Source organism: Ochotona princeps, chromosome 2 (assembly GCF_030435755.1).
Source record: "Ochotona princeps isolate mOchPri1 chromosome 2, mOchPri1.hap1, whole genome shotgun sequence".
NCBI classification, from domain to species: domain Eukaryota; kingdom Metazoa; phylum Chordata; class Mammalia; order Lagomorpha; family Ochotonidae; genus Ochotona; species Ochotona princeps.
Window position 1 is genome coordinate 99821440 of NC_080833.1, and position 23978 is coordinate 99845417.

General features: G+C 46.0%; 1 protein-coding gene across 3 annotated transcripts in view; it reads left to right on the plus strand.

The window, feature by feature from the left end:
* The first annotated feature begins 288 nt into the window (after positions 1-288).
* The window catches only part of TTF2 (transcription termination factor 2), a 46952-nt gene continuing 23262 nt past the window's right edge, over positions 289-23978 (plus strand). For all 3 annotated transcript variants that reach the window (XR_009244904.1, XM_058660109.1, XM_058660110.1), the window contains exons 1-11: positions 289-366; positions 449-551; positions 3016-3102; positions 12274-12340; positions 13520-14485; positions 15793-15907; positions 16258-16440; positions 18796-18923; positions 20169-20250; positions 22101-22220; positions 23323-23473. Coding sequence is in view for 2 of the 3 variants with exons in the window: in XM_058660109.1 (XP_058516092.1) it covers positions 339-366; positions 449-551; positions 3016-3102; positions 12274-12340; positions 13520-14485; positions 15793-15907; positions 16258-16440; positions 18796-18923; positions 20169-20250; positions 22101-22220; positions 23323-23473 (2030 nt within the window). In the remaining variant the exon portion in view is untranslated. The remainder of the gene's footprint in view (positions 367-448; positions 552-3015; positions 3103-12273; positions 12341-13519; positions 14486-15792; positions 15908-16257; positions 16441-18795; positions 18924-20168; positions 20251-22100; positions 22221-23322; positions 23474-23978) is intronic.

The window sequence follows — 23978 nt, forward strand, 5'->3', positions numbered from 1 at the left end:
GGATGGCCGTCGCCGCCCCGGAAACGTCCGGCTCCCCGGAGGCCCCGCCCCGGCCGGCAGCTTAGCTCACCAACCCGGTCCGCCACACCCCTCGCTTTATATTTGATTTCTGCGCGGGCCAAGCTAGACGGAGTCTGTGATTGGTTGGAGCTGGGGAAATCCCCTATGTGATTGGCTGATCAAAGAAAGGGCGGGGACTAAGGCCAAGGGCCGTGAGTCAAGGAGACTGAGTTCGCAGGAGCTGAATGATGACTGGTTCCTGAGTGGGGAGGGGCGGGGCAAAAGGCGGAAGTAGGTCGTGGGGGTGCGGTGTGGTGGAAGGGGAGACGAGGGGCGTGATGGAAGGAGTGAGGTGCCCGGAGCACGGTAAGGCCCCGGGGTCTGGTGTGCGTCGGGGCTTGTCGACCTGGTTTGGCTGAAATCGTTATTGACCTTCTCGTCTCCTCAGGGACTCTGTGCTTTCTGAAGACCGGCGTCCGCGACGGCCCTAATAAAGGAAGGAGCTTCTACGTGTGCCGGACGGACACGTGCGGTTTCGTGCAGCCCACAGAGTAGGTGTCGAGCTGGACACCGCAGCCCGTGACCCCCGGAGGCTCCCCCGGGGCCCCTGAAGCAGGCCGGAGGTGCTGGACATCCCGGCCCCGGGACCGAGCTGCCTCCCCTTCCTGCCCGGGTCGCGGGGTCCCCACCTGTGAGACGGGGTCCCCGCTCTGGCTGGATTCCTTGCTCCCTGCACACCGGGCAGGCCTTCGCCACTCCCACTTGCTGCGGGACGACCCCCTACATCCTCCTCCTGTCCAAGGGAGCACCCGCAGCGGGCATGGTGGGCCAGCAGGTGCCCTGTTTTCCGATGCTTTAGATCCGGCTGTTTTGTTTTGATTGTTTAATGTTTCAGGTTATAGCGCTGCAATTTAGATAGTTAGACATTTGGGGTTTTTTTTGTTTGTTTGTTTTAAGATTTATTTATTTTTATTGCCAAGTCAGATATACAGAGAGGAGGAGAGACGGACAGGAAGATCTACTGTCCGATGATTCACTCCCCAAGTGGCTACAACTGCCGGAGCTACACTGATCTGAAGCCAGGAGGCCGGAGCCTCTCCAGGGTCTCCCACTAGGGTACAGGGTCCCAAAGCTTTGGACTGTCCTAGGCTGCTCTCCCAGGCCACAAGCAGGGAGCTGGATGGGAAGCAGGGCTGCTGGGATTAGAACCGACACCCATATGGGATCCTGGCAAATGCTAGGTGAGGACTTTAGCCACCAGGCTACCGTGCTGGACCCAGTCTTTATTTTTAAATAAAAGTTCTCTACATCTAAATGGAATGAGATGAATAGTACAAGGAAACTGATGTGAGCAGTTCACCTTGAAGGAAGCCTCTGAGATCTGATCCAGCGCTTGGGCTTTGCAGGCTTGAAAACTGAGACCTGGAAATGTTCGCTGACCTCCCTACAGTGAGAAAGTGGCCTGGTCTTAGCAGGTGTTCGTGTTTTACAGTATCAGTGTCTACATTCTCTGTATGAAGCTAAAACTTTCCCGGTATTTTCCATGTAGTGTGCAGAGCACATTTGAACATTAGTACTAGAAAGTCTTTTTTCAGTTAATTTTTCAAATATCTATCTTCCGTCCTCTGGTTCACTCCATAGTGGCCCAAGTGGCTGGTGCTGGCCAGGGAGAACCCAGGAGCTTCGTTGGAGTCTCCTAGGTGGGTACAGAGGCCCAAGTGCTTGGGCCATCATCCAGTACTTTCCCAGGTGCATTAACAGGTGGCCAGAACCAACGTGGAGTGCCTGGGACTTGAACTTGCATCCACATGGCATGCCAGCGCTGCAGGTGGCTGCTTAACTCACTAGGCTGCAGCATCAACCCCAACAAGGTTTAACTTCTGATGTTTTCTTAACATGAGTTACACAGTTTGGACATTTGCGTTTTGTTTTGAACAGGAGTGAAAATTTTTGCATTTTTCAGATGTAGAAAATAAATTTTTAGAGAAAATGTTTTCTTAAAATTGGAATTTTAAAAAGTATTATTATTTGAAAGAAATAGCCAGGATCCAACTTAATTAAATTCAAGATGATCTTCAGTGAAGCCATGTCACATCTTAAGAGACACTGATCAGAGGCTACTCAAGCTGTCTACAGTGATAATACATCCTTGTATGAGCACTTGCTTTGTATTTGTAACTGTGCAGAGCCTGCTCACGTCTGGGGAGTTAAGCATGTTTAGGTTCACAGGCATTAAGCATTCCTGGTGGCCTCAGCTTTAGCTTTGCATTAAGAAAAAAACATGTCCTGAGGGACTGTCAGCTGCCTGAAGTTCCGCATCCTGTCTCAGGTAAAGCATGCAATACGTTTCGTTTTCTCAATGATTCAAAATGTGCAGCTGTGCTGTGCCATGCGACCTCTCCGCAGAGACGTTTATGTGCGTGTCTGGCTGTACACGTGTGCACTCAGGCTTCGCTGGGAGGCAGTCGTTCGAGAAACTTGACCTCTTTGGACTGTATCTGACAACCGGCATCTAGGCCCACGAGGCCATCCCAGGTCCCAGGCTAGTGTTCTAGACTACACTCAGACTTACTCTCCCATGCTCGACTTATGTACAGTTTCTCATGATGAGCTGGGAGGAAATAGTCGGCTGAGTAGCCTGTCCTTGGAGGTAGGCGCGGGACTAGCACTGCGCGACAGCTGAGGGCTTGTGAAGGAATGGGCGGTGGAAGGGCCGACAGAGAGCTCGTGAGCCAGCCCCCGGGTGCCGCCGCACTGGGCTCCCATCTCACAGTATAGCTTCACAGTTTTGAGTCATTAAGAAAAAGGCCATGCCCTGTTCCACTTGAGGCAGTGGGAAAAGCTGACAGCGATGAGCCCAGACCTCAGCAGAGCGCTCGCAGGCCTCGCTGTCCAGCCGGTGGGCCTTGGACGGAGGCTCGGGGTCAGAGCCAGCGTTTGGGTTTGACTTGAGGATGCCATCTCTGTTCTCTGCCTCCTAAAACCGAATGTTTTGCCTTTCCACCCCTACTCTAGCATCCAGGTCTCCCACTGCCTGTTGCATGAGGACTTCGTGGTGGAGCTGCAGGGTTTGTTGTCATCACAAGACAAGAAAGGCTACAGGTAAGTGTCTTTGGAATACGCATGTGATTGATTCATATATGTACCCATTTATATGATAGATATCAATAATCTATTGTCTATATATATATATCTCAATGCATGTGCTTTTTTTCAGTTCCCTGAAAGAGTTGTAGGTGCATATGTTTCAGGATTTTTTGTTTGTTTGTTTAAGTTAACACCTTTTCAACTCCCTCATTGCTGGGCAACTAGTTCATCTGAGAAATGAGTCGCTGGTTAATTTCTGAGAAAGTAGCTTCAGTGTGTCCACTTCAAGTAGTCAATAGTAGCGACCCGCCAAGAACAACTAACTCTCCAGCTTTCAGATTCTGGCAGAAGAGGCCAGGCAGTGTGGAGAAAGGGCCAGCAGCCGTGAAGGACTGGGTGGGCCCTGGGCACCCTTGCTTCAGCGACAGCTTGGGTTGGACACGTTCCCAGGTGGGAGTCCCGGCTGCTCCGTGTCCGATCCAGCTTCCTGCTGACGCAGGCCTAGGAGCCAGCAGGCCAAGGCTTACCTCGCTGGGGCCCTCCCACCCTCTGTGGGAACACTGGGCGAGTTCGGGGCTCCTGGCTTTGACCTGTGGCAGGCCTGGCTGTCAGGGGTGTTTGGGAGATCTCTGTCTCTCTGCCTTCAGAGATTTATTTAAAATAAAATAAATACAAAATTGTAAGAAAACTGGAGAAGATGAGTGTCCCTTCCTTTCACAGGGGACTTGGAGAGGGCAGGGAATTCCACATGAATAAAAGATGTTATTCATCATGGGTATTGAAAGACGGGTGGGAATCCCCTCAAGTTACAAAAGCATCATCTTGTACTAAGTTGTGTGTCTGCATGTACATGTTCTACACAGTTTCCCCATGTTTTTTTCATGTTTCTACCAGGACAATTACTCAGTTCCACAGCCCTGGCTCATTTCCCCCCCTCACTCCTGGCAACCATGTGTCTGATTGCATTTCTGAAGTTTTGTCATTTCAAAATTGTTACATAAATGGACTTATACAGTCTAACTTTTTGGCGCTTTTTTTTGCTAATTAAAAAAGTCCCTGTTTGTCTTTTTAATTATTGAATTAGAAGAGTTCTTTGCATATCTCTGTGCAATTCTTTGGCCGATGTTTGTATTGTGAATATTTTGTATTCATTTATCTTTCTTTCTTTTTCTTTTTTTTTGGTTTAAAGATGTACCTGAAGGCTGCTACAGTGGCATAGTATGCTAAGCCTCTGCCTGTAGCACTGGTATCCCATAACGACACCAGTTCAAGTCCTGGCTGCTTCACTTCCAACCTAACTCCCTGCTGATGTGTCTGGGAAAGCAGCAGAGACTGGCTCAGTTCTCTGGGTTCCTGAGCTCACATGGGAGATTCAAAGGAGGCTCCTGGCTTCAGATTGCCTCAGCTCTGGCCATTGTGGCCATGTGGGAAGTGAACCAGTGGATGAAAATCTCTGTCTCCCCCACCCCCACCTCTGTCTTTCAAATAAATCTTTTTTTTTTTTTTTTAATTTGAAAGTCAGAGCTTACTCCCTAAATGGCTAAAGCGATTGGGGCTAGGCCAAGGAAAAGCCAGGGGCCAAGCAATTTGTCCAGATCTCCCACATGGGTGCAGGGGCCCAAGTACTGGGGTCATCGTCTGCCTCTCTCCCAGGTATTTAAGCGGGGAGCTGAACCAGAGTTGGAGCAGCCAGGACTTGAACCCCTTCCCCTTTGGGATGTTGGTGTCTCAGGTGGCAGCTTTTCCCAAACACCACAGGGCTGGTCCCGATTTTCACTTTATTAGTTTTGAAGGAGTTTCTAAGTTTCCTTTCTGAGAAATCTTTGGTTACCCCAAGATCACAGATGCTTCCAGTAGATCTCCTAGAAGTTTTACAGATTTTTGTGTTTTTGCATTCAGATTTATGTGCCTTAGGTTAACTTTGTGTACTGAGTGAGGGGGGGTTTCATTTATTTCCCATGTTATTTAGGTCTTGCTGTTCTATGTTTTGAAGATTTTTCTTTTTCTATTGAAATATCTGACATCTTTGTAAAAAGGCAATTGATCCTGTATGTGTGTCTGTTTGGGGGATTGGTAATCTATTCCTTTTATCCATTTGCGTGTTCTTAATATAAGTAATCAGATAAAATAGCGTGAGTCTTCCATTATTCTTTTTTATGATTGTGTTGGCTGTTCTATGATTTTTTTTTAAGATTTATGTATGTATTTGAGAAACAGAGTGACAGAAAGGGGGAGACAGAGAAAGAGATGTTCCATTTGCTAGTTTAACCCTGCAACAGCCAGAGCAGAGCCAAGCTGAAACCAAGAGTGTGGAACTCCATCCAGGCCTCCCACGTGGGTGGCAGAGGCCCCAGTTCTTAGGCCATGTTTTGTTGCCTCCCCAGGCACATAACAGGGAACCAGATTGGAGGGAGAGCAGCCAGGATCCACCTGGTGTCCACATGGGATGCTGGCGTCAACAGCTGGTGGCTTAATCTTCCATACCATAATTCTGACCCACAAATAAAGAGATAATTAAAAATATATATTTGTACTAAGTAGATAAGCCAAGGGGTGATCTGTATTTTAAAATAGGAAAAAAAGAAAAAGGATTTCCTAAATATATTTTTTTCAGCCCAAATCTAAAACACTGTTAATAATAGATACCTACTGGAGATTTGAAAAGATTATTTTAGGACAAATAAAATTCAGTTCCTACCATACAAAAAATTTAAAAAACAAACATATACCTTGGTCGGAGGCACATGTTGTGACTTAAACAGAAAGGAACAAACTTGGGAGCAACCGTCCTCAGCCAACAGTAAGGGTGTGTAGCCTTATACTCTGCAGCATGACCTCTGGAGCGAGGGTGAATTTGTATGCTTTTATGGGTTTTAGTGTATTTTGGCGTCCTGCAGTTAATACCATGTGTTTAGTTTACAGCCACGAGACCGGTGAAGCAAAGTAATACACGTAACATGGTGTAATCCGAAGCAAAGAGGCCGGTTGTTTGTTCCCTGTTGTAGTTCTCAGGCTTGGACACCAGGTGGTAGCACTCACCAGCATTTGAGCAGCTCTCGGCGTGGCCGTCTGCCCAGGCAATGGCGAAAACTGGGATAGTCTGTAGAACCAGAAGGAAGAGACTGAAATGAAAGCTGTGGTACACTCTGGGGTCACGTGCTAACGGATTCTCATCCAGGTCCTCAATTCATATTGTCTCTTTCTCTCATATTTAAGATATGAGGCCCATGAATAATTAAGACATGTTTTAGTATTGTTATTTTTTGTCTCGATACATTTTTAAATTTTTTTTTTCTGGGAAGCAGAGAGACATATCCTCTGGCCTACTTCTCAAATGTCTGCCACAGTCGGAGCTGGGTTAAGCTGTGGCCACAAACCTGGGTCTTAGTTCAAGTCTCCTATAAGGTGGCAGGGACCCAATGATGTGAGTCATCACTGTTCCCTCCAAGGACGTTCATCAGCAGAAAGCTGCAGTTAGGTGCGGAGCCAGTCCTCACACCCAGGGGCGCCAGTGTGGGGTGCAAGCCTCCACGGCCACAGCCCTGCTGCCACAACCAGATAGTGGAATACTCGGGGTGTGTATTTTTAAATTATTACATTTTAAGAGATCTCTTTGGAAATATGAGTGTTACAGAGAGGGGAAAGCAAGCAGAGAGACATCTTCCATCTGCTAGTTTACTCCTCAGATGGTCACAGTGGCCACGACTGAGCCAGGCCAAAGCTGGGAGCTTCCTTTAGGTCTCCCACATGGGTGATGGGCGAGCCGTGGCTGCTTTTCCCAGGCCATTAGCAGGGAGCTGGATTGGAAATGGAGCAGCTTAAACTTTACCTACTATACTGCAATGCAGGTGCCTTAATTGTTTATTTTTTGAGAGGCAGTGAGAGGGAGATTGAATGAAAGTTCCACTGATTTATTCCCAAAAGGTCCACTCATCCAAAGCCAGAAAACTCCTTTCATGTCTCCCACATAGATGGTAAAAATGCAATTGCTTGAATCAACATTACTGCCTGCTAGGGTCTGCATTAGCACAACATTTGAATTAGAAGTCGAAGCAAGAAATTAAGCTGATTCTCCAGTATGGGACACAGGCCTCCCAGCTGACATCTTAACATCAAATAGTTTAATAACCCCTAAATAGTTTAATAACACAGCAAGTTTTGCATGTCTAGAAAACTTGTGTTGTTGGTTAACTGGGTGAAATTGACATACAGATTTTGTAGCCCCAGTATAACAGGTTGATGATAGAAGAGCGTTCGGGGATGGGCCAGACCTGTACAGAAGGACCTCAGGCCCCACCAATATGTGAAGAACGCTGCTCAATGAAGCCAGGACTTGGTGGTGTGCAGTGTCACAAGTGGTGCTGTGCAGCCAGTGTGATCCCTGCACATAATGGATTGGTTTGTGTAACAAACATTTTTCCCAGTTGCCTTTTGTCTCTTAGTTTTGCATATAGTATTTTTGCCATTTCTTAGTCAAACTGTCCAAATTTGTATTTTCACTTCAGAATTGTATGTCATACTGTGAGAAGCCTTCACTTTAGATTTATAAAACGATTCATCTCCTCTGTTCTGTTTTTTTTTTTTCCCCTAGAGCATTAGTTTTTTATTTGAAAGGGAGAGGGAAAGAGAGGGAGGGAGATCTTCCAACTAATTGATCACTCCTGAAATGACCACGACAGCTCTGGCTGGTCCAGGCCAAAGCTAAGATCCAGGAACACAGTCCTAGACCCCCTGTGGATGATGGGGGCCCACGTACTTCATCCATCACCGTGCCCCTCAGGTGTGCAAGAGCATGAAGCTGGAATTGGAAGCAGACCCAGGCCTGGAACTCCGGCCGTGCTGGATGTGGGCCTCCCAAGCGGTCTTAACCACTGCGCTAAACATTTTCATCCCCCTGATACACACATTACGTAGAATCTGCTCTTCACATTTATTTTTTTATTTCATCTTGAATTTGAACATGAAGGACTGAGGTAGAGAGCTAGCCTTTTTGTTTTTCCGATGCTGGAGTGTGTAAGGCATGGACTTGTAACTGTAAGGGCCCTTGGACACAAATGGGCTAAGAGTTAGCCTTACCGATGGTAGGGAACAGGTTGATCTCACCTTACACTCTCTAAACTGAATATGTCATTCGTTGGTTTGGGAGACAGTGATCTCTCATCTGCTTGTTCTTTCCCCAAACATCTACCACAGCCAGCACTGGGTCAGGCTGAAGCTTAGGACCTGGGAAGTCTATCTAGGTCTCTGTCACCGGTGGCTGCAACTCTAACTACTTGAGCCATGCCCTGCTGCTTGCCTGGGTGCACACTAGCAGGAAGCTGAAATCAGAACCGAAACCCAGGCGCTCCAAGGTGAGATGCAGGCATTCCAACGAGGGCTAGGCCAACGGCTGCGTGTGTTTACTGTTTACTCATTACAATGACCATATGAAAGGCAGCTGTTAGTCTTTTATCCTTTTACAGAAAAGGGGATTGCCACAGGGATTTTGAGTAAAGTGATATTTCAGAGCTGATTTTGCAGTGGGGCTGGGATTTGAACCAAGGGAGAACAGTGCCGGAGCCTGGGAGGTTCCCCGCCTGCAGTTGTGGGGATGGTGCTGGTATCCCTTGGTCACCGACAGTGAGAAAGGAGGGGTTTTATTCTGGTAAAGGAGACAGGATTGAGCTGGTTTACCCATCATTGTTATTTATAATCTGTGTTCTGGGAAATAATTAACATCCTGGGCACATTATGCAGGTCTTCATAGTAGAATCAATATTTACTTTCACGGTGAGAATATATTTCCACTGCCATCTTTGTTGATTTATAATTTAATAAACATAATGGAAGCATATAATGCTAAAAACAAAGAAGCCTGACCAGATTGATTTCAATTAAAAATATCAGTAAAGAGATTTTTTAGCTCCGTTCCTAGTACATAGCAGATGCTCAGAATGAAGCATTTTCTTCTTTCTTCCAGTCTCCGTGGCCTGGGCTTTAAAATAGGCACTGCTCGTAAAATGGTCTCTCAGAACAGATCTGAGTACCCAGTGTGCATCAAACAACCACAGCATTTGATCTTGATTTAGTTTTATAAGTAGCAGTATTCTCTAATGGTAGCCAGGACTTTGAATTTTATGTATTTAAAGAATTTCAGAAATTTTTATTACATGTGCTCAACTTAATATCCTACTGCAGTAAGAAAAATGACAGAGATTAGTACTTTTTCTTTTTAAATCATGAACTTGAAAGGGGGAATTGTACACAAGGGAGAGGATGGATACTTTCTTTTCAGCTTAGCTTCATGGAGTACTGGAACATTTGGGGCAAGGTGATGTTTGCTTACCTGCCTTGGTGCAATGAAGACTGCAGAGTGGGGACCGGAGACCCACGCAGGATCCGTTTAGCCCTAGGATGCAGATTCTGGTGATTCATATTGTGCGTCACGGAACATTTAAGAAGTTAGAAAATGAAGCTCTAAGGAACGCAGAAGGAAGGAATTCATGTAGCTAAAAGTTGAAGGAGTTAGAGAATCACACAAAGACAACCAATAAAATCCAAACGCTGACCTGGTTGTGATAAAAGCAGAAAGCACACATTCACAATATGAAAAATTAGAAAGTCTTCTGCAGCTGTGTTGAAACATGTGAAATGACATGTACACAATGTTGTTTTTTGTGACTTTGCTTTCAATAGTAAAATATTGGAAACAGTACAACTTTGGGATCTGGTTAAAAATAATGCAACATCCGTAAGTAGAAAATTCTGCATCTGTGAGAAGTATATGTATGAGGAAGCTTTTTTTTTTTTTTTGGTAAATGTACTTACAGAACAATATCCAAGGCATATTCATAAATTAAATGGAATGGAAAAAAAAAGAGAGACATGGTGTTGTTGCATAGCAGGATCAGTCACTGCTTTTGACTCTGGCATCTGTATCGGAGTGTCTATGAGTCTCAGCTGCTCTGTTTCTGATCCAGCCTCTGCTGGTGCTCCTGGCGCAAGGACGTGGGCTCTGACAGCCCTGTGCACAGCTGGCTGGAGCTCCGTGCTCCTGGCGCAAGGACGTGGGCTCTGCCAGCCCTGTGCACAGCTGGCTGGAGCTGGTGCTCCTGGCCCAAGGACGTGGGGTCTGCCAGCCCTGTGCACAGCTGGCTGGAGCTCCGTGCTCCTGGCTTTGGCCTGGCACAGTCCTGGGCATTGTGGCTGTTTGGTAGTGAACTAGCAGATGGTTATCTCTTTTATTCTCTGTCTGTCATCCGCCTCTCAAATAGATAAACTTTTAAAATAAGAGGCAAGATATTTGATATGGTTTGATCATTTACAATCCAGAATCTCTGGGATCGAAAGTGCTTTTTGGATTTCAGATTTTGAAATGGTTTTGCATGTGACTACATAGTGAGATATCCTGGCTTGGGGATGATGTCTAAATCTGAACATTAAAGTCATTGTTTCACGTATGTTTTATACACATGGTCGAAAGGAACCGTGTTTAATATCTGTAATAATTTTGTGTAGGAAACAAACTTTGTGGTACAGAACTCTTCCTTTGTGGGTCATGTGAATGTGTAGAAGATTTCAGGTTTTGGAGCATTTTGGATTTTGGAATTGCAGAATAGGTCTGCTCAGCTTGTAATACATTTGTTATCCATTTGCATGGAGGAGGAAGAAATCATGAATATGTGTTTATATTGGCTTGAATATGCACTTAGAAATCTCTGGTAAGGCAAGCAAAAAGCTGGTAAGAGTGGCTGCATGTTGAGAGGAAGGTTGAGGGCCCGGCACAGTAGCCTAGTGACTAAAGTCCTCACCTTGTACATGCTGGGATCCCATATGGGCACCAGTTCTAATCCCAGCAGCCCTGCTTCCCATCCAGCTCCCTGCTTGTGTCCTGGGAAAGCAGTCGAGGATGACCCAAAGCCTTGGGACCCTGCATCCACGTGGGAGAACTGGAGGAAGTTCCTGGCTCCTGGCTTCAGATCGGCGCAGCACTGGCTGTAGTGGTCACTTGGGGAGTGAATCATCGGACGGAAGCTCTTCCTCTCTGTCTCTCCTCCCTGTATATCTGAGTTTCCAATAAAAATAAATAAATCTTTAAAAAAAGAGGGAGATTGATCAGGAAGATAGCCTTTTACTATTTATTGTATACCTTTTAATTAACTACATTATTTAATTGTATTTTTTTTAAAGATTTATTTTTATTGGACAGGCAGATTTACAGAGAGAGACAGGGAGTGAGTTCTGGCCACCCACATGGGAGACCTGGCTGGGGGGGTTGTAGGCGTTTGAGAGTAAGCCAGCAGATGGGCGCTCTCTTTGCCTCTCAACTGACTCAGTCAGTTTGTGCAGAGTAACTGATGTAGAGACAGTGATGAGCAGTGGCTGCCAACGCCAGCAAGGCACGCATAATCAGCACTGTTTTGTCCTTCGGGGAAGGCTGCACACTACCTACAAATTGATGTTGCCAAAAGGTTCCAGCCAAACTAAGCCAAACCAAAAAACTAAGCTGAAATCTGGTTAAACCTCTAGATCCAATTACTAGTTTATGGGAAATACTAACAGAAGAACACATAGAATTAAACACTGGAAATACAATCTGAGAAATGTTGTCGAGGGTGGGGAGACAGAATAGTACAAAACAACCTGCCTCCTTCAGCAAAAAGTTACTGCGGAGAACAAAGGAGGGGAAATGTAACAGACCTAGAAGTGTTATTAATCAGCTGCAATTTGTGAATCTTATTGAGATGTTGATTAAAGCAAAAAAAAAGGGTGATGACGTTTATTATCTACTCATAATTGGTACACCAACCGGTGCTTGCCAGTGTCTGTAGTAGCAGGAAGCTGGAGTCAGGAGCCGGACCCTTTGAGCTAATCTAGCCACTCGATGGGCTGTAAGCATCCTACCTGACATCTCAGCCGCTCAGTTTAAACACCCGTCCCTTGGTCATTCTTCACAGACTGAGCAGAAAAGGCCTGTACCCACTCTCTGATTTTTGTACCATCTTTATCCTTTGCCATCTTAGCCTTTACATATGTCCTATGTAGTAAGACTTATCTTATGTACATAAAAGAGTAATTGGTTTCAAACGACATTCTAAAGACAGAATCAGATAGTTGGCAGATGTTTTCACGGGTTGATGGCAAGCCTATCTTATTTTTGTGGTTTTTTTTCACACCGTTGATTACTTGTGTTTTTGTCTTTGCTAGGTTGTTCTTCCGCTGCACCAGGAGTAAAGCTGAGGGGAAGCACTGGTGTGGAAGTGTTCCGTGGCAGGTAGGAAGTACTCCTCGATTTTCAAATCTGCTGGGATTGTTTAAAATGTGGCATTCCTGAAAAGTCCTTCAAGTCTGTGTAAACAGCTGGGGCTCTATTAGACAGTCCCTGGAAGTTTTCTTTAAGCAAGTTAGACCCCTTTGGGACAATTATTTCATAGAACCAAGATTTAATTTTTTTGCCTCCTATTTTCAGTTAATAATTTTTCAAGGATTTAAACACAGTCGTATTTAGGACAAGAATAGATTTCTCGACCAACTCCAGCATCTTTTTTTAACCCTGTATCTACTTGATATTGGTATGAATTAAGTATAATTCATAAGCTGCTAGAATGTTGGAACTAGGAGAAACTGTAGGTACCCAGTACATGAAGAAGTATAAGCCTAGTCGGTGGCAAGGCCTTCTTGGTCAGAGGTATGGCTTAAACTTGTGATTCTAGATCCCCTCAGTGAAATCTTCCTCCAACCAAAACCAAAGCTAGCGTAATACGACAGTAGTTAGGGTTGGGGCAAAGTTTGTTCTGAAAGAACAGTTTTCCTGGAAGATGTAAATTGTGACTGTTGGGTTAGTTAGTTAAAGCACTTTGTTTTGGTCTCTGCTTTTCCTTGAGATCTGGGAAAACATGATTATGAGCCAAACAGGAACCAAGAATAGAAAACACTGTTAAGCAACTAACACTTTGGGGCCCGGTGTGGTAGCCTAGCAGCTAAAGTTCTCATCTTGCACACACTGGGATCCCATATGGGTGCCAGTTCTAATCCCAGCAGCTCCGTTTCCCATCCAGCTCCCTGCTTATGGCATGAGAAAGCAGTCAAGAATGTTCCAAAGCCTGGGGACCCTGCACCCTTGTGGGAGGCCCAGAAGAGGCTCCTGGCTGCTGGCTTCAGAGCAGTACAGCTCTGGCCATTGTGGCTACCTGGGGAGTGAATCAACAGACAGAAAATCTTTCTCTCCTTCTCTCCTCTTCTCTGTATATCTGACTTTCCAATTAATTAATAATAAAACCCCAGTATTAAAAAAAAACCTAACAGTTTGTAAATTGGGTATCTAGTAACTTCTAGATGCAGAAATAATGGACTACTTTTAATGTGTTTCCATCTGCTCTTAATGTATTCTACTTCATATTAATTTCATTGTCTTTAAGACCCTAATTATTGTATTTATTTCCATTGTCTTTAGGATCCTAATTACAAAGAACATTCTGTAACCAGTAAGCCTCAGCATGTCCTGGAGCCATGCCGTCATCCTCTCCAACAGCCAAGGAATCCATTCAAGGTGCTGGACAAGAATCAAGAGCCCGTGCTCTGGAAACAGTTCCTCAAAGGGGACGCTGAGGACAAGGCCGCGGAGAAGCCAGAGGAGAGGAGTGAGGAACTCTTCAGTCACGAGAAGGAACAGAAGCCCGGGTCTAACTGCCAGGCCAAAACAGCTCTGTCTTCTGGCCTGGTGCTGAAGAGACCGCAGCCTGCAGCTGCGGGGCAGAAGCAAGCCGAGAGAATGGAGTTGCCGCGTGTAGCCAAGGAGACTGAAAGCACACACAAAAGAAACTTGCCTCAAGTGAAACCCAAACAGCATCAGAGGAGTGAGTTAAGCAGATCCTCTGCCTCTCAGGAAAGACCAAACTGGGAGAGTCAGAAAGGGTCAGAAGCTCCAAGAGTGCAGGAGACCGAGCCTTTACCTCGGAACGTACCCCGACCGGACGCAGGTGAGCCCCGGATAGGGCGTTCCCTCGGCAAGGAGCAGCCCGCAAAGCCGGCGGCTGCAGGAGCGAAGGATGTGGGAGACACTGCAGTGCAGCCTCACCAGAAAGGGCTGTCCTTGGGGCCTTTGCAGCCACAGCCCGTGTGTCCAGGGGCGGCTTCCAAAGGGCAGGCAGCCCCGGGGCCGTCCCCAGAAGAGGGGTGTGCAGCTGCTGCAAGCAGCGAGGACAGTGAGGAGGAGGATGATCCTGTTATCAGCTCTCATCCAGGCAGCCCTCTGCTCCTCGGTTCGTCCCTGAACTCTGAGAAGGAGCAGAGTCTTCGACTGCCTGCTCCAAGGGTGCACAGCAAGCCCCCTCCTGCCTCGGCTGTCTCCAAGAAGGTGGAACCCTCCAACCCTGCAGCCCAGCGCGTGCACCTGACGACACAACTGAAACAAAAGAAGGTGAGATTGCGCATGTGTTTTGTGTCTGAGGTCAGAGCACTGCTTGCTGTGCGCAGGCAGGAGCCCCTCTGGGAGGGTTCACTGTATGCATGTGTAGCTCACAGGTGGACAGCAGCCGTCAGCTTCTGCCTTTTTCCTGTTTGTGTTCTCATGTTGGTGAGCCAGCTGAGTAAAAGACAAAAAAAAGTCCTGGTTTCGCATACTTACACGTGGAGCATGTCTAATGTAAAAGTCTGCACTTGTTCTTAGAAGGATACGGAGCAGTTCCAAACATCTGGAATCCCACATTTCCTCCAAACTTTTGAAGACAGACATCATGCCAACAAGAGGGAAATTTCACACCTGACTTGAATGATGGTTTCAGTCAAAATGTAGGTACTTAAACACTGTGTATAAAATTCCTAGGTTCGATACCCAGCACCGGCTCCTGATTCCAGCTTTCTGCTCTTGTTTGCCTGGGGGGCAGTAGTTATGGCTCAAACAATATGGCTGTAGGTTCCTCACTTGAGTCCTGGGCTTGTGGCTCTTGGGAAGCAAACCACCAGTTGGGAGCTCCCCCACCTTCCTTTATCTATGTTGTAGCTTCTCAAATAAATACAAACATTTTAAAAAGTAAGGCTATATGTAGAAGGTATATATGAAACATAAATGAATTTAGTGTTTAGACTGGAGTTCCATTTCAAAGATGTCTTATATGAGGCAACCTTAAGAAGTTCATGGCAAGGGCCTGGCACGGTAGCCTAGCGGCTAAATTCCTTGCCGTGTATGCACCGGGATCCCACATGGGCACTGGTTTTAATCCTGGAAGCCCCACTTCCTATCTGATTCCTTGCCTGTGGCCTAGGAAAGCAGTGGTGGACAGCCCAAAGCCTGGGGACCCCTGCACCCACATGAGAGATCAGGAAGACCTTCCTGGCTCCTGGCTTCAGATCAGCGCAGCTCCGGCCTTTGCAGTCACTTGGGGAGTAAATTGGGGGATGGAGAATCTTCCTTTCTGTCTCTCCTCTTCTCTGTATATCTGACTTTCCAATAAAAATAAAATAAATAAATAAAAAAGGTTCATGGCAAATATGTATCATTTTAAATTTTTTTCTATGAATATTTGAAGTTCCTTCATATATGCAGATGTTCCAAAATCTGAAAAAAAAAAAAAAAAAACTTGACATTCTAAGCACTTTTATTCCATCACTGGGATCGTCTGTTAAATGACCATCTTTCACAGTTTGGCATTGGAGGTTATTTTGATCCCCTGGTCTCCCTCTAACAGAATGAGAGGAGAGGTGCATTTTACTGGGTCTGTTTTTCAGAGCACACTGGCATCGGTGAATATCCAGGTCCTTCCAGACAAGGGTCAGAAGCTGCTGAAGCAAATCCAGGAGCTGGAGGAAGCACTCAGTGCCCTTGCCCTCTCTCCAGAACCAGGTAAAGTGAGCTGTGTTCCGGAACTCAGGCTTGCGTCAGCTCTCTAGGACACTTTGGGAAGCCATGCTGATAAACAGCGTGTTGTTTATTCACCTTTCCATTATATTATCTGCTTCTGAGCCTTTTTAAGCTATCCTGTGATCTATAAAGTTTTTCTCCTATCTCCTGAGCATCAAATTTTCTTTGCCATTGGTTGGTTAAGCACCTGTTCAAAACTGTGTTCTCCAGGAAGCCTTGCCCAGCTCATCGGAGTGGCGATGGTCCCACCCTCTCTTGTCCGCACTTTCATGCCTGTAGTCCCTTTTCTGCTTTTCTGAACTGTAAGCTGTTCTTCCTTGCTTCCTAAACAGAAGCTGAGGAGAAGAACAACACTCAAGTGCCACAAAAGAGCAACTTCACCAAAAGTACCACTGACCCTCCCCATTTGGTGCCTCCTCAACCACTTCCGTGTCGTGATCTCCAGCCCGTGGGTTCTCTAGGACTCACCACTGCGGGCCAGGTAACCGCTGCTGGCCCTGGACAGTCCTGTGGAGGTAAGGGCAAGGACGCGGTCCTGCTGTGGGGAGTTACACGTGTGAGTTCACTGCTGTCTGTTGGCATCTCTGTTCCTCTGGAGGGAGAGGTCCCATGTTTGTGGGGTTTTGTTAAAGAGGAGAGGCAAAGGGACAGATCTTGCATCCACTGTTTCACTCCCCAAATGGCTGCAACATCCAGGTCTGAGGCAGTTTAAAGCCTATAGCTAAGAGCTGATTCCAAGGGAGCAGGGGCCCAAGCACTTGGGCCAGTCTCTGCTGCTTTCCCAGGTGCATTAGTAGGGAGCTAGACTGGAAGTGGAGCAGTTAGGACTCAAACTGGTGCCCATGGGATGCTGGCATGGCAGGTAGCTGCTTAACCCACTGGGCCACAGTGCCAGGTCTGAGGAGCTGTTCTTGAGTTGTACCTTGCTCATGTAGGTAGAGCTTTGCACAGTGTTACTTAGATTCCTGTGAATGTAGGGACTGCCTGTTCACTTCTGTGTGCCATCAATATTCGTGAATGAAAACTCTAGTTCCTGGTGTTAATGAGGTAGGTAGACCAGTAGTTACATTTTTATTGGGGTGTGTATGTGTGTGTGTGTTTTAGGGGAAAGTAGAGGAGTGACATCAGTGAAGAATAATGGCTAATAGATTCACAGAGATCAGTAACATCCAATTTAGCTATATGTTTCCATCTTGAATTTTACATACAACCTTAAATTCAGAGGGAATGCAGTGGTGGCCAGCGGTGTGGTGCAATAGGTTAAGTGACTGATTCTGATGCTGGCATCCCATGTTCAAGAACTGGTTCGAGTCCCCACTCCCCTGCCTCTGAGCCAGCTGCCTGCTGTATTATCTGGGAAGGCAGCAGTTGGTGCCCCAAGTACTTGGGTCCCTACCACCATGTGGGAGACCAGGATGGCGTTCCTGTCTCCTGCCTTTGGCTTAGTACAGATTTGGCTGCTTTGGCCATTTGTGTAATAAATCAGCAGATGGATGATCTCTGTCTGTCTCTTCTTCTTTCTGTTGCTCTGCCTTTCAAATAAATAAATAAATCTTTAAAAAAAAAGTGACGGCAGAATGAAGATCCCTGATGGAGCCTAAACACGAGTGCGTGCCGTGATTGGTCGCTTTGCTGATCAGGAATCAGGAGCACAGTTTGGCTGGCAGTGACTGGAGCAGCATGAGCCAGTTCCCTTCCAGCTGAGAACTAGTAGAGACATAGAAAGGTAAAGGGCATTGGATGGCAAGGGGGCACAGATAGTATGCCCAGTGCCATTTGAAGTTAAGGGAGGAAACATCCTTCCTCAAGTGGCATAATACCCTGGGCTGCTCAGGAGGCTTTGGAGGGCATTGCCAAGTTACACCATTATTCAATAAACAGTGTTGTGCTCAGTCACCCAGGGAGAATTAGGTTAGATTATTAAGGCAAGAATGTGTGGTTTTGTTAAGAAAAAAATTCCGTACAGGTAGTTTTTCATTTTAAAACGCTTAATTTAACATTTAAATAGTTTTCATCTGTTTAGAAACCTTTTTTTTTTTAAACCTTTTAAGGTTTATATATTTGAAAGAGTACAGAAAGAGGGAGGGAGAGAGGGGGAGATCTTCCATCCGCTGATTGACTGTGTATGGCCTCAACAGCTGAAGCTGAGGCAGGCCAAAGCCAGGAGTTTCTTCTGGGTCTCCCACGTGGCTGCAGAAGGCTCAAGCACTTGAGTTATCCTCTGCCACTTTCCCAGGCACATTATTAGGGAACTAGATTGGCAGTGGAGCAGCTGGGATTTCAACCAGCACCCATATGGGCTGCTGGCACCACAACTGTATCAGATTACCTGCCCCTGGAAACCTCTTATCTGGAATGCGTCCTCCTTAAAACTGTGCACAGCTGAGGGCCCACGGTTGCTCATTTCTGTGGATGTTCTGTGCATGGAAGGAGTGGACGAGCAGCACTGAAGTGTTTCCCAGTACAATCGCAGTGAGCTGCTGACCCTGCGGTGCTTGTCTGCCTGAGTCCTTCACCTCTGCGGACTCCTGGTGGCCTTTTCTCGCACTGACTTCCCTTTGCGTCCACCTCGAGGGCATTACCTTTTCACCATAACTTCTGCGCTACTCCTTGCTTAAATAGTTCTTTAGTATTAAAAATACCACAGATGATCTTATTTTGTCCTTAAACTTTCTCTTATTCTGTCCTATAATGAAACAAGAGCTGATGTGATCTTAAAAACAGGGGGGTGGGGATGGAAGAGCCTGTGAGACTAGCTGTCTCTAGGCAAGCAGTTTTAAACAACCCTATCCATCATTGGACCGTGAACTCGTTGCCTCTTTGCAGCTCTGGCCCTGAGATGTCTTTGGCTAACACCTATTTGTATGCAGGCCATAAGAAGCAAGATTACCTTCACACAGTGTGGAAAATCACCAGTGAAGCCATTGATGAGCTGCATCGATCCCTTGAGTCCCGACCTGGTGAGGCAGCTGAGGCAGAAGATCCAGCTGGGCTGAAGGTGAGCCGGGGCAGGCTTGGACAGAGAGTCCTACCAGTGCCCAGAGCTCCACAGAGAGGCCATTGTGAAATGTCCCATCAGAGTGCCAGCCGGATGCAGCTTTTCTGCAGCTAGAGAGCTGCTTTCCTTGCTGCGTTTTCTCCTTACACATGGAGCAGTGGAAGCAATAGCACAAAACAATTTTTTAAACAATCCATAGCATCACACGTTTCTGTAGCAGTAAAGGATACGTTTGTTGAGTTTTGGTTGATGCCACAGGTATGCAAAAAGGATCGCTGTTTATAGGCACTAAATGGGGTGAACATGCCTACCCAACATATATGAAGCAGGGAATGACTAGCATAAAATGAAGTGTGCATTGCCGTGTACTATAGACAAAATACAGAAAGGATTCAGAATCAAAGGAAAGTCACTTTCAAGGCCATTCGTCGTTTGTGGCCTGCTCTCTTTGTGCCCGAAAGGAACGACAAGCCTACAGACAGCAGCGGGGGAGTAACGAAAGGTTTTAAGCGGAGGGGAGGGTGGTCAGAGGAAGATACAGAGGTGAGTTAGTAGTTGATGATCAGGTGTCATCGGTGCCCGTGCTGGGAGGAGCAGGGGAGGACTCCCTCACTGTGGAGCCTGGCACTGGCAGAGAAACTCAGATGTGAATAGCTCGATGGCATCATGCGTTCACTATACCGTTTCAAGCACGGGTGTTTTGTGAAGAATTGTTTTCTCGAGTGTCCACAGGCAACTTGATTACAAAGCGGCTAGAAGGGAGAGCACAGTTAAAGTACTATTGAGATGTATGACGAACAGTACAGTCGGGGATGACTGCTGAGAGGCGAGTCCGAGTTAAGAGATGATCAGGAAACATCCACAGAACGGTTGGTGATAGTGGGGTGACCAGTCGAGGTCTTAGTTACAAGTAGTAGAAAGTGACTTTGATGATGCAGGCAAACCAGGATTCTCCTGGGCCTGGGGCGAGAGCCTCTTAATAGTAAGGCTGCCATTAGACATAAGCCACTGCATAAACGCCCACAGAGCCACCCTGGCTCCAAGCATGTCCCACATGAGAAGGACCCCACATGAGAGGGTGGCACCAAGGACTGTCTGGGAAGGCAAGCGGCTCATATGCTAACAACTAGAATATTGAGGGCATCTCGGATAGAAGATGAGGGCATGAAGGGATCATGTTGCCTGGGTCAGGCCTGGCCCCTCAGTAAGGATGTTCCCCTCACATCTGGTGATTGCCTCCCTCAGGTCCCTTTGCTGCTACACCAGAAGCAGGCACTGGCCTGGTTACTCTGGCGGGAAAGTCAGAAGCCACAAGGAGGAATTCTGGGTAAGTGTACCACTGAGAGAAGTGCCATCATTCCTGGAATGCCTGAGTGCTGAACATTTCTTCATTGTTTCATTCAATCCCCCCACACCTCTTTGGGGCAGGTGCAGAAATCTCCCATTTACAGATGAGGAAACTGAGGTAAAGAAATCCTTAGTTGGCTCAGACTTCCACAGCTGTGGGAGGTGTTGGTTGTTAAGCAGTAGCAAGTAGATCTGGCTGATTAGGCAGGGGAGGCTTCTATTCTGTGGTGACCCCCAAATCTTTAGGAGGTGTGGAATGCCAGGTTGGCACCCTCATTTTGAGGAGCAGTGGCCATAGCCACGTCACAAACTGTTTGTCCTAGGAAAACAGCCTGGCTCTTTTGCTCTAAACAGCAAAGGAGACAGTTGCCACCAGAGTCAGACTCTCCATCCCCACCCCTTCCTGCAGAGAGGGTTTTGCGCAGAGCCAGTTTTGCATCACTGCTTCCATCAGAGTCCTGGAGCCATGTGAATACACCTGTTATGAAGAGCCAGGCCATGTGGCCACTGCCTCAGTTGCCACAGAAACTAGAAGATAATTCCATCCTGCCTGGGGACTTGTCAGGCTAAAACTTCCCAAGGTGCAATAGTTACAGACAGCACAACAAATATCCTCTGCGGCTAGAAAGTGACTGTTCGGGGTCCCCAAGACCACCCTCTGGCTTGCTGATTTGCTAGAACAACTCAGAGCTGTCATTCTGGTGAAAGGATTGAGACCAAGTCAGCAAGACTGAGACCAAGTCAGCACCAAGGAAAGGCACCAGGACCAGATCCAGGATGTTCCAGGGCAAACCATGCACCAGCTTCCAGAGTCGTCTCGGAGTAGTGACCAAGTCAGGTTTCCTTCTTGTAGTGGTGGACTGTGACAACAGATGTGAAGTGGTCCTCACTGGAGAGAGAAGCTTGTCAGAGGTTCAGTGCCCACGGTTTTTACAGGGAGCTTCTCACAGAGGCAGATTTATTTAGCCTGGCATATACCAAAATCTGAGAAGGACAACAGGTGGTTAGCATAAGTTCTGTTCTTGATACAATTTCGGCAGAGTTCTAAAATGATGAGAATTTTCCTGAACTGGCAGCTGAGTCCAAGCTAGTGAGCAGGTTTTCCAGAGGACAATAGAGAGGCTTGCGGTGGTGGCTGTTTTGTCCAGTGGCAGAGCCACAATTAGAACGGAGCCCAGGCTTTGACATTGTACTTGTCTTACTCCACAATGTTTATTTTGGATAAACTTGATATCTTTATGACCTAGTCTCAGTGTCATCTGTTAAAGTGAGCGTTACAGTTCCCTATAGGATGTAAATATTAAATTAGATAAGCTCAGTGGCAGGCACAATGACACTACCCAAGAAATGTTCCTTTATGTCCTTTTCTGATGATTAAGGTAAGGGTTTTGAGTTATCTCTTTAACTCCAGGTATGTGGTAGCACCAGTAGAGTAGGTGGTGGGGTAAATCTACTGGACTTTGGCTTATTTTTTCAGTTAACAGATGAAAAGAGTGGGCAGCATCATCAAATTGAATTGATACTGATCTCCATGCTAGGTAGGTAACAATATAACATAGAAGCTAGGAGTAAGACCCAAATTAATAGTTTTAAATTTTATAGGAGAAGTAGTGAATGCTTTTGACCTAGATCTCAAAGTAAATTGCACAGAGGTAGAGTTCGTTTCAGTAAGGAAGAGAGGATCCACTAGGATAGGCAAAGAGCAGTGGCTTGGATGGGGCGGATACCAATGAGGGGAACCAGGGGGACTTGCCTGTTGGTGGTTTCTGCTCCCATGCTGGTTCTTTGCTGTTAGTAATTAACTCCTTTAATTTTGTGCTTGTTTTCCAGCGGACGATATGGGCCTGGGAAAAACCCTGACAATGATTGCACTCATCCTGACCCAAAACAATCAAGAGGCCAACAAAGAAAAGGACAAAAACTTGTCTTTGACGTGGCTTTCCAAAGACGGTAGACAACAAGTGCCTTATGTCACTTCCTTTATCATTTGAGCCCCCAGAGAAAAGGAGCTGTTAAATTACACGAGGATACCTTGATCATATTTAATTAATGCTGGAAAGCCAGTATTAGATTACTTTCCTATGATATTATTTCTGATACTGAGTATGCTAATTATAAGTGGTCATTTTTTTCCCTTTTAAAATAAGCTTAGCTTGGTGTGTGATTAAAATAATTTATAAAGAAAGTTAAGGCTCCAGAAGACTTAGTTTAAGCATAATAGTTATTATTTTTGTTCATATTAATGTAAAACTATAGGGTAGATCTGAATTAATGTATTATTTTTTAAGGATCCACTGCAAATTCTTTTAGGCACTGTAGTAGAGACTGTTTTCCATTCTTCTGAAATTTCAGACATTTCTAGATTATAGATTGTTTCTTAACCTGTGTTTTGAAAGTGTAATAGCGTTAGAAGTACCTTAAAGACCTGTTTATTATATATAGTTAGCGGCACTGGCAGGTCCTCATGTACACAGGGACTGTTCTCAGGTGGTTAGACAGAGGGGAGCTCCAGGGCTGTGTGCACTGCAGATGTGGGGGTGCTGGCAGAGGGCACAGGCACACGCAGATGGGAGTCGGGGTGGGGGTGATAGCCCTACCATTCACTGCTTCTAAAGTCAGCTTTATGTATCTTAGAAAAGGGGTTTGTACTTACACTTTAATGTACAAGTGTAATAAGTTACTCTTTTCAGAAAAAAAGAAACAATACTCCAAGATCTGATCCAGCATTCTTGCTGTGGCCACCGTGTGAAAGCACATTGCCGTCTGGCACACTGCCTGCTTGATCACTACCTCCTTTAGCTTTTTCTTCCACTTTCTTCTTTAGCTTTTTCTCTCTTGTTGACACTTCTACAAAATAAATACTGAATTGTTTTGGTTTAAAAGACCATCTTCTGCGTTTCCTATTCTGTAAAGACTGTGTGTAGATATAAGTACAACAGTTAAAAATATTGATTGTGGGAATAAAGCCAGTAAGGAGAAGAGGTAATGCTTTTAAGAAGTTAAAGGCTATTTAATGAGGATAACTAGGTATTGATTTTCTCTGCCTCTCAAGACTCGGCTGACTTTATCTCCCATGGAACACTGATCATCTGCCCTGCTTCTCTGATCCATCACTGGAAGAATGAGGTGGAGAAACATGTGAACAGCAGCAAACTCAGAGTCTGTCTCTACCACGGGCCGCTCCGGACCCAACACGCCAAAGTGTAAGTGCATGAGCGTCACGTGCAAACTTGTTGACGTTCCAGCTCACTCTCTTTATTTTTATTTATTTATTTTTTTGCTTAGTCAATATGAGTGTTATTTTGTGAAACTGAATGGCCTTCAGCCTGGGCTAGGAGAGCAAATCGTATTCTTTTCCTCTGTCATTTGTCACTGTCCGCAGCAGAAGCTGCTGTCATGTGAGCTGGGCTGCAGTCCCTTAGTTGTCAGCCAGAAGGCAGTAGTATGTCCTGATAGACGATGTTCTGCGGGCCTAGTGGCCCAAGCTCTGAATCCAGATTCACATTTGTTTTCTGTTAGTGAGACTAGAACCAACCCAATCTAACAGAGCATTGTGATATCATGCTCGTGGTCAGTTGATATTGACTGGTTGTGTATTTTTTTGGGGGGGGGGGGTTTCTTTTTTTTTTTTTTTTTTTTTAATTATTTATTATTTAACTTCATTAATTACATTGTATTATGTGACACAGTTACATAGATACTTGGGTT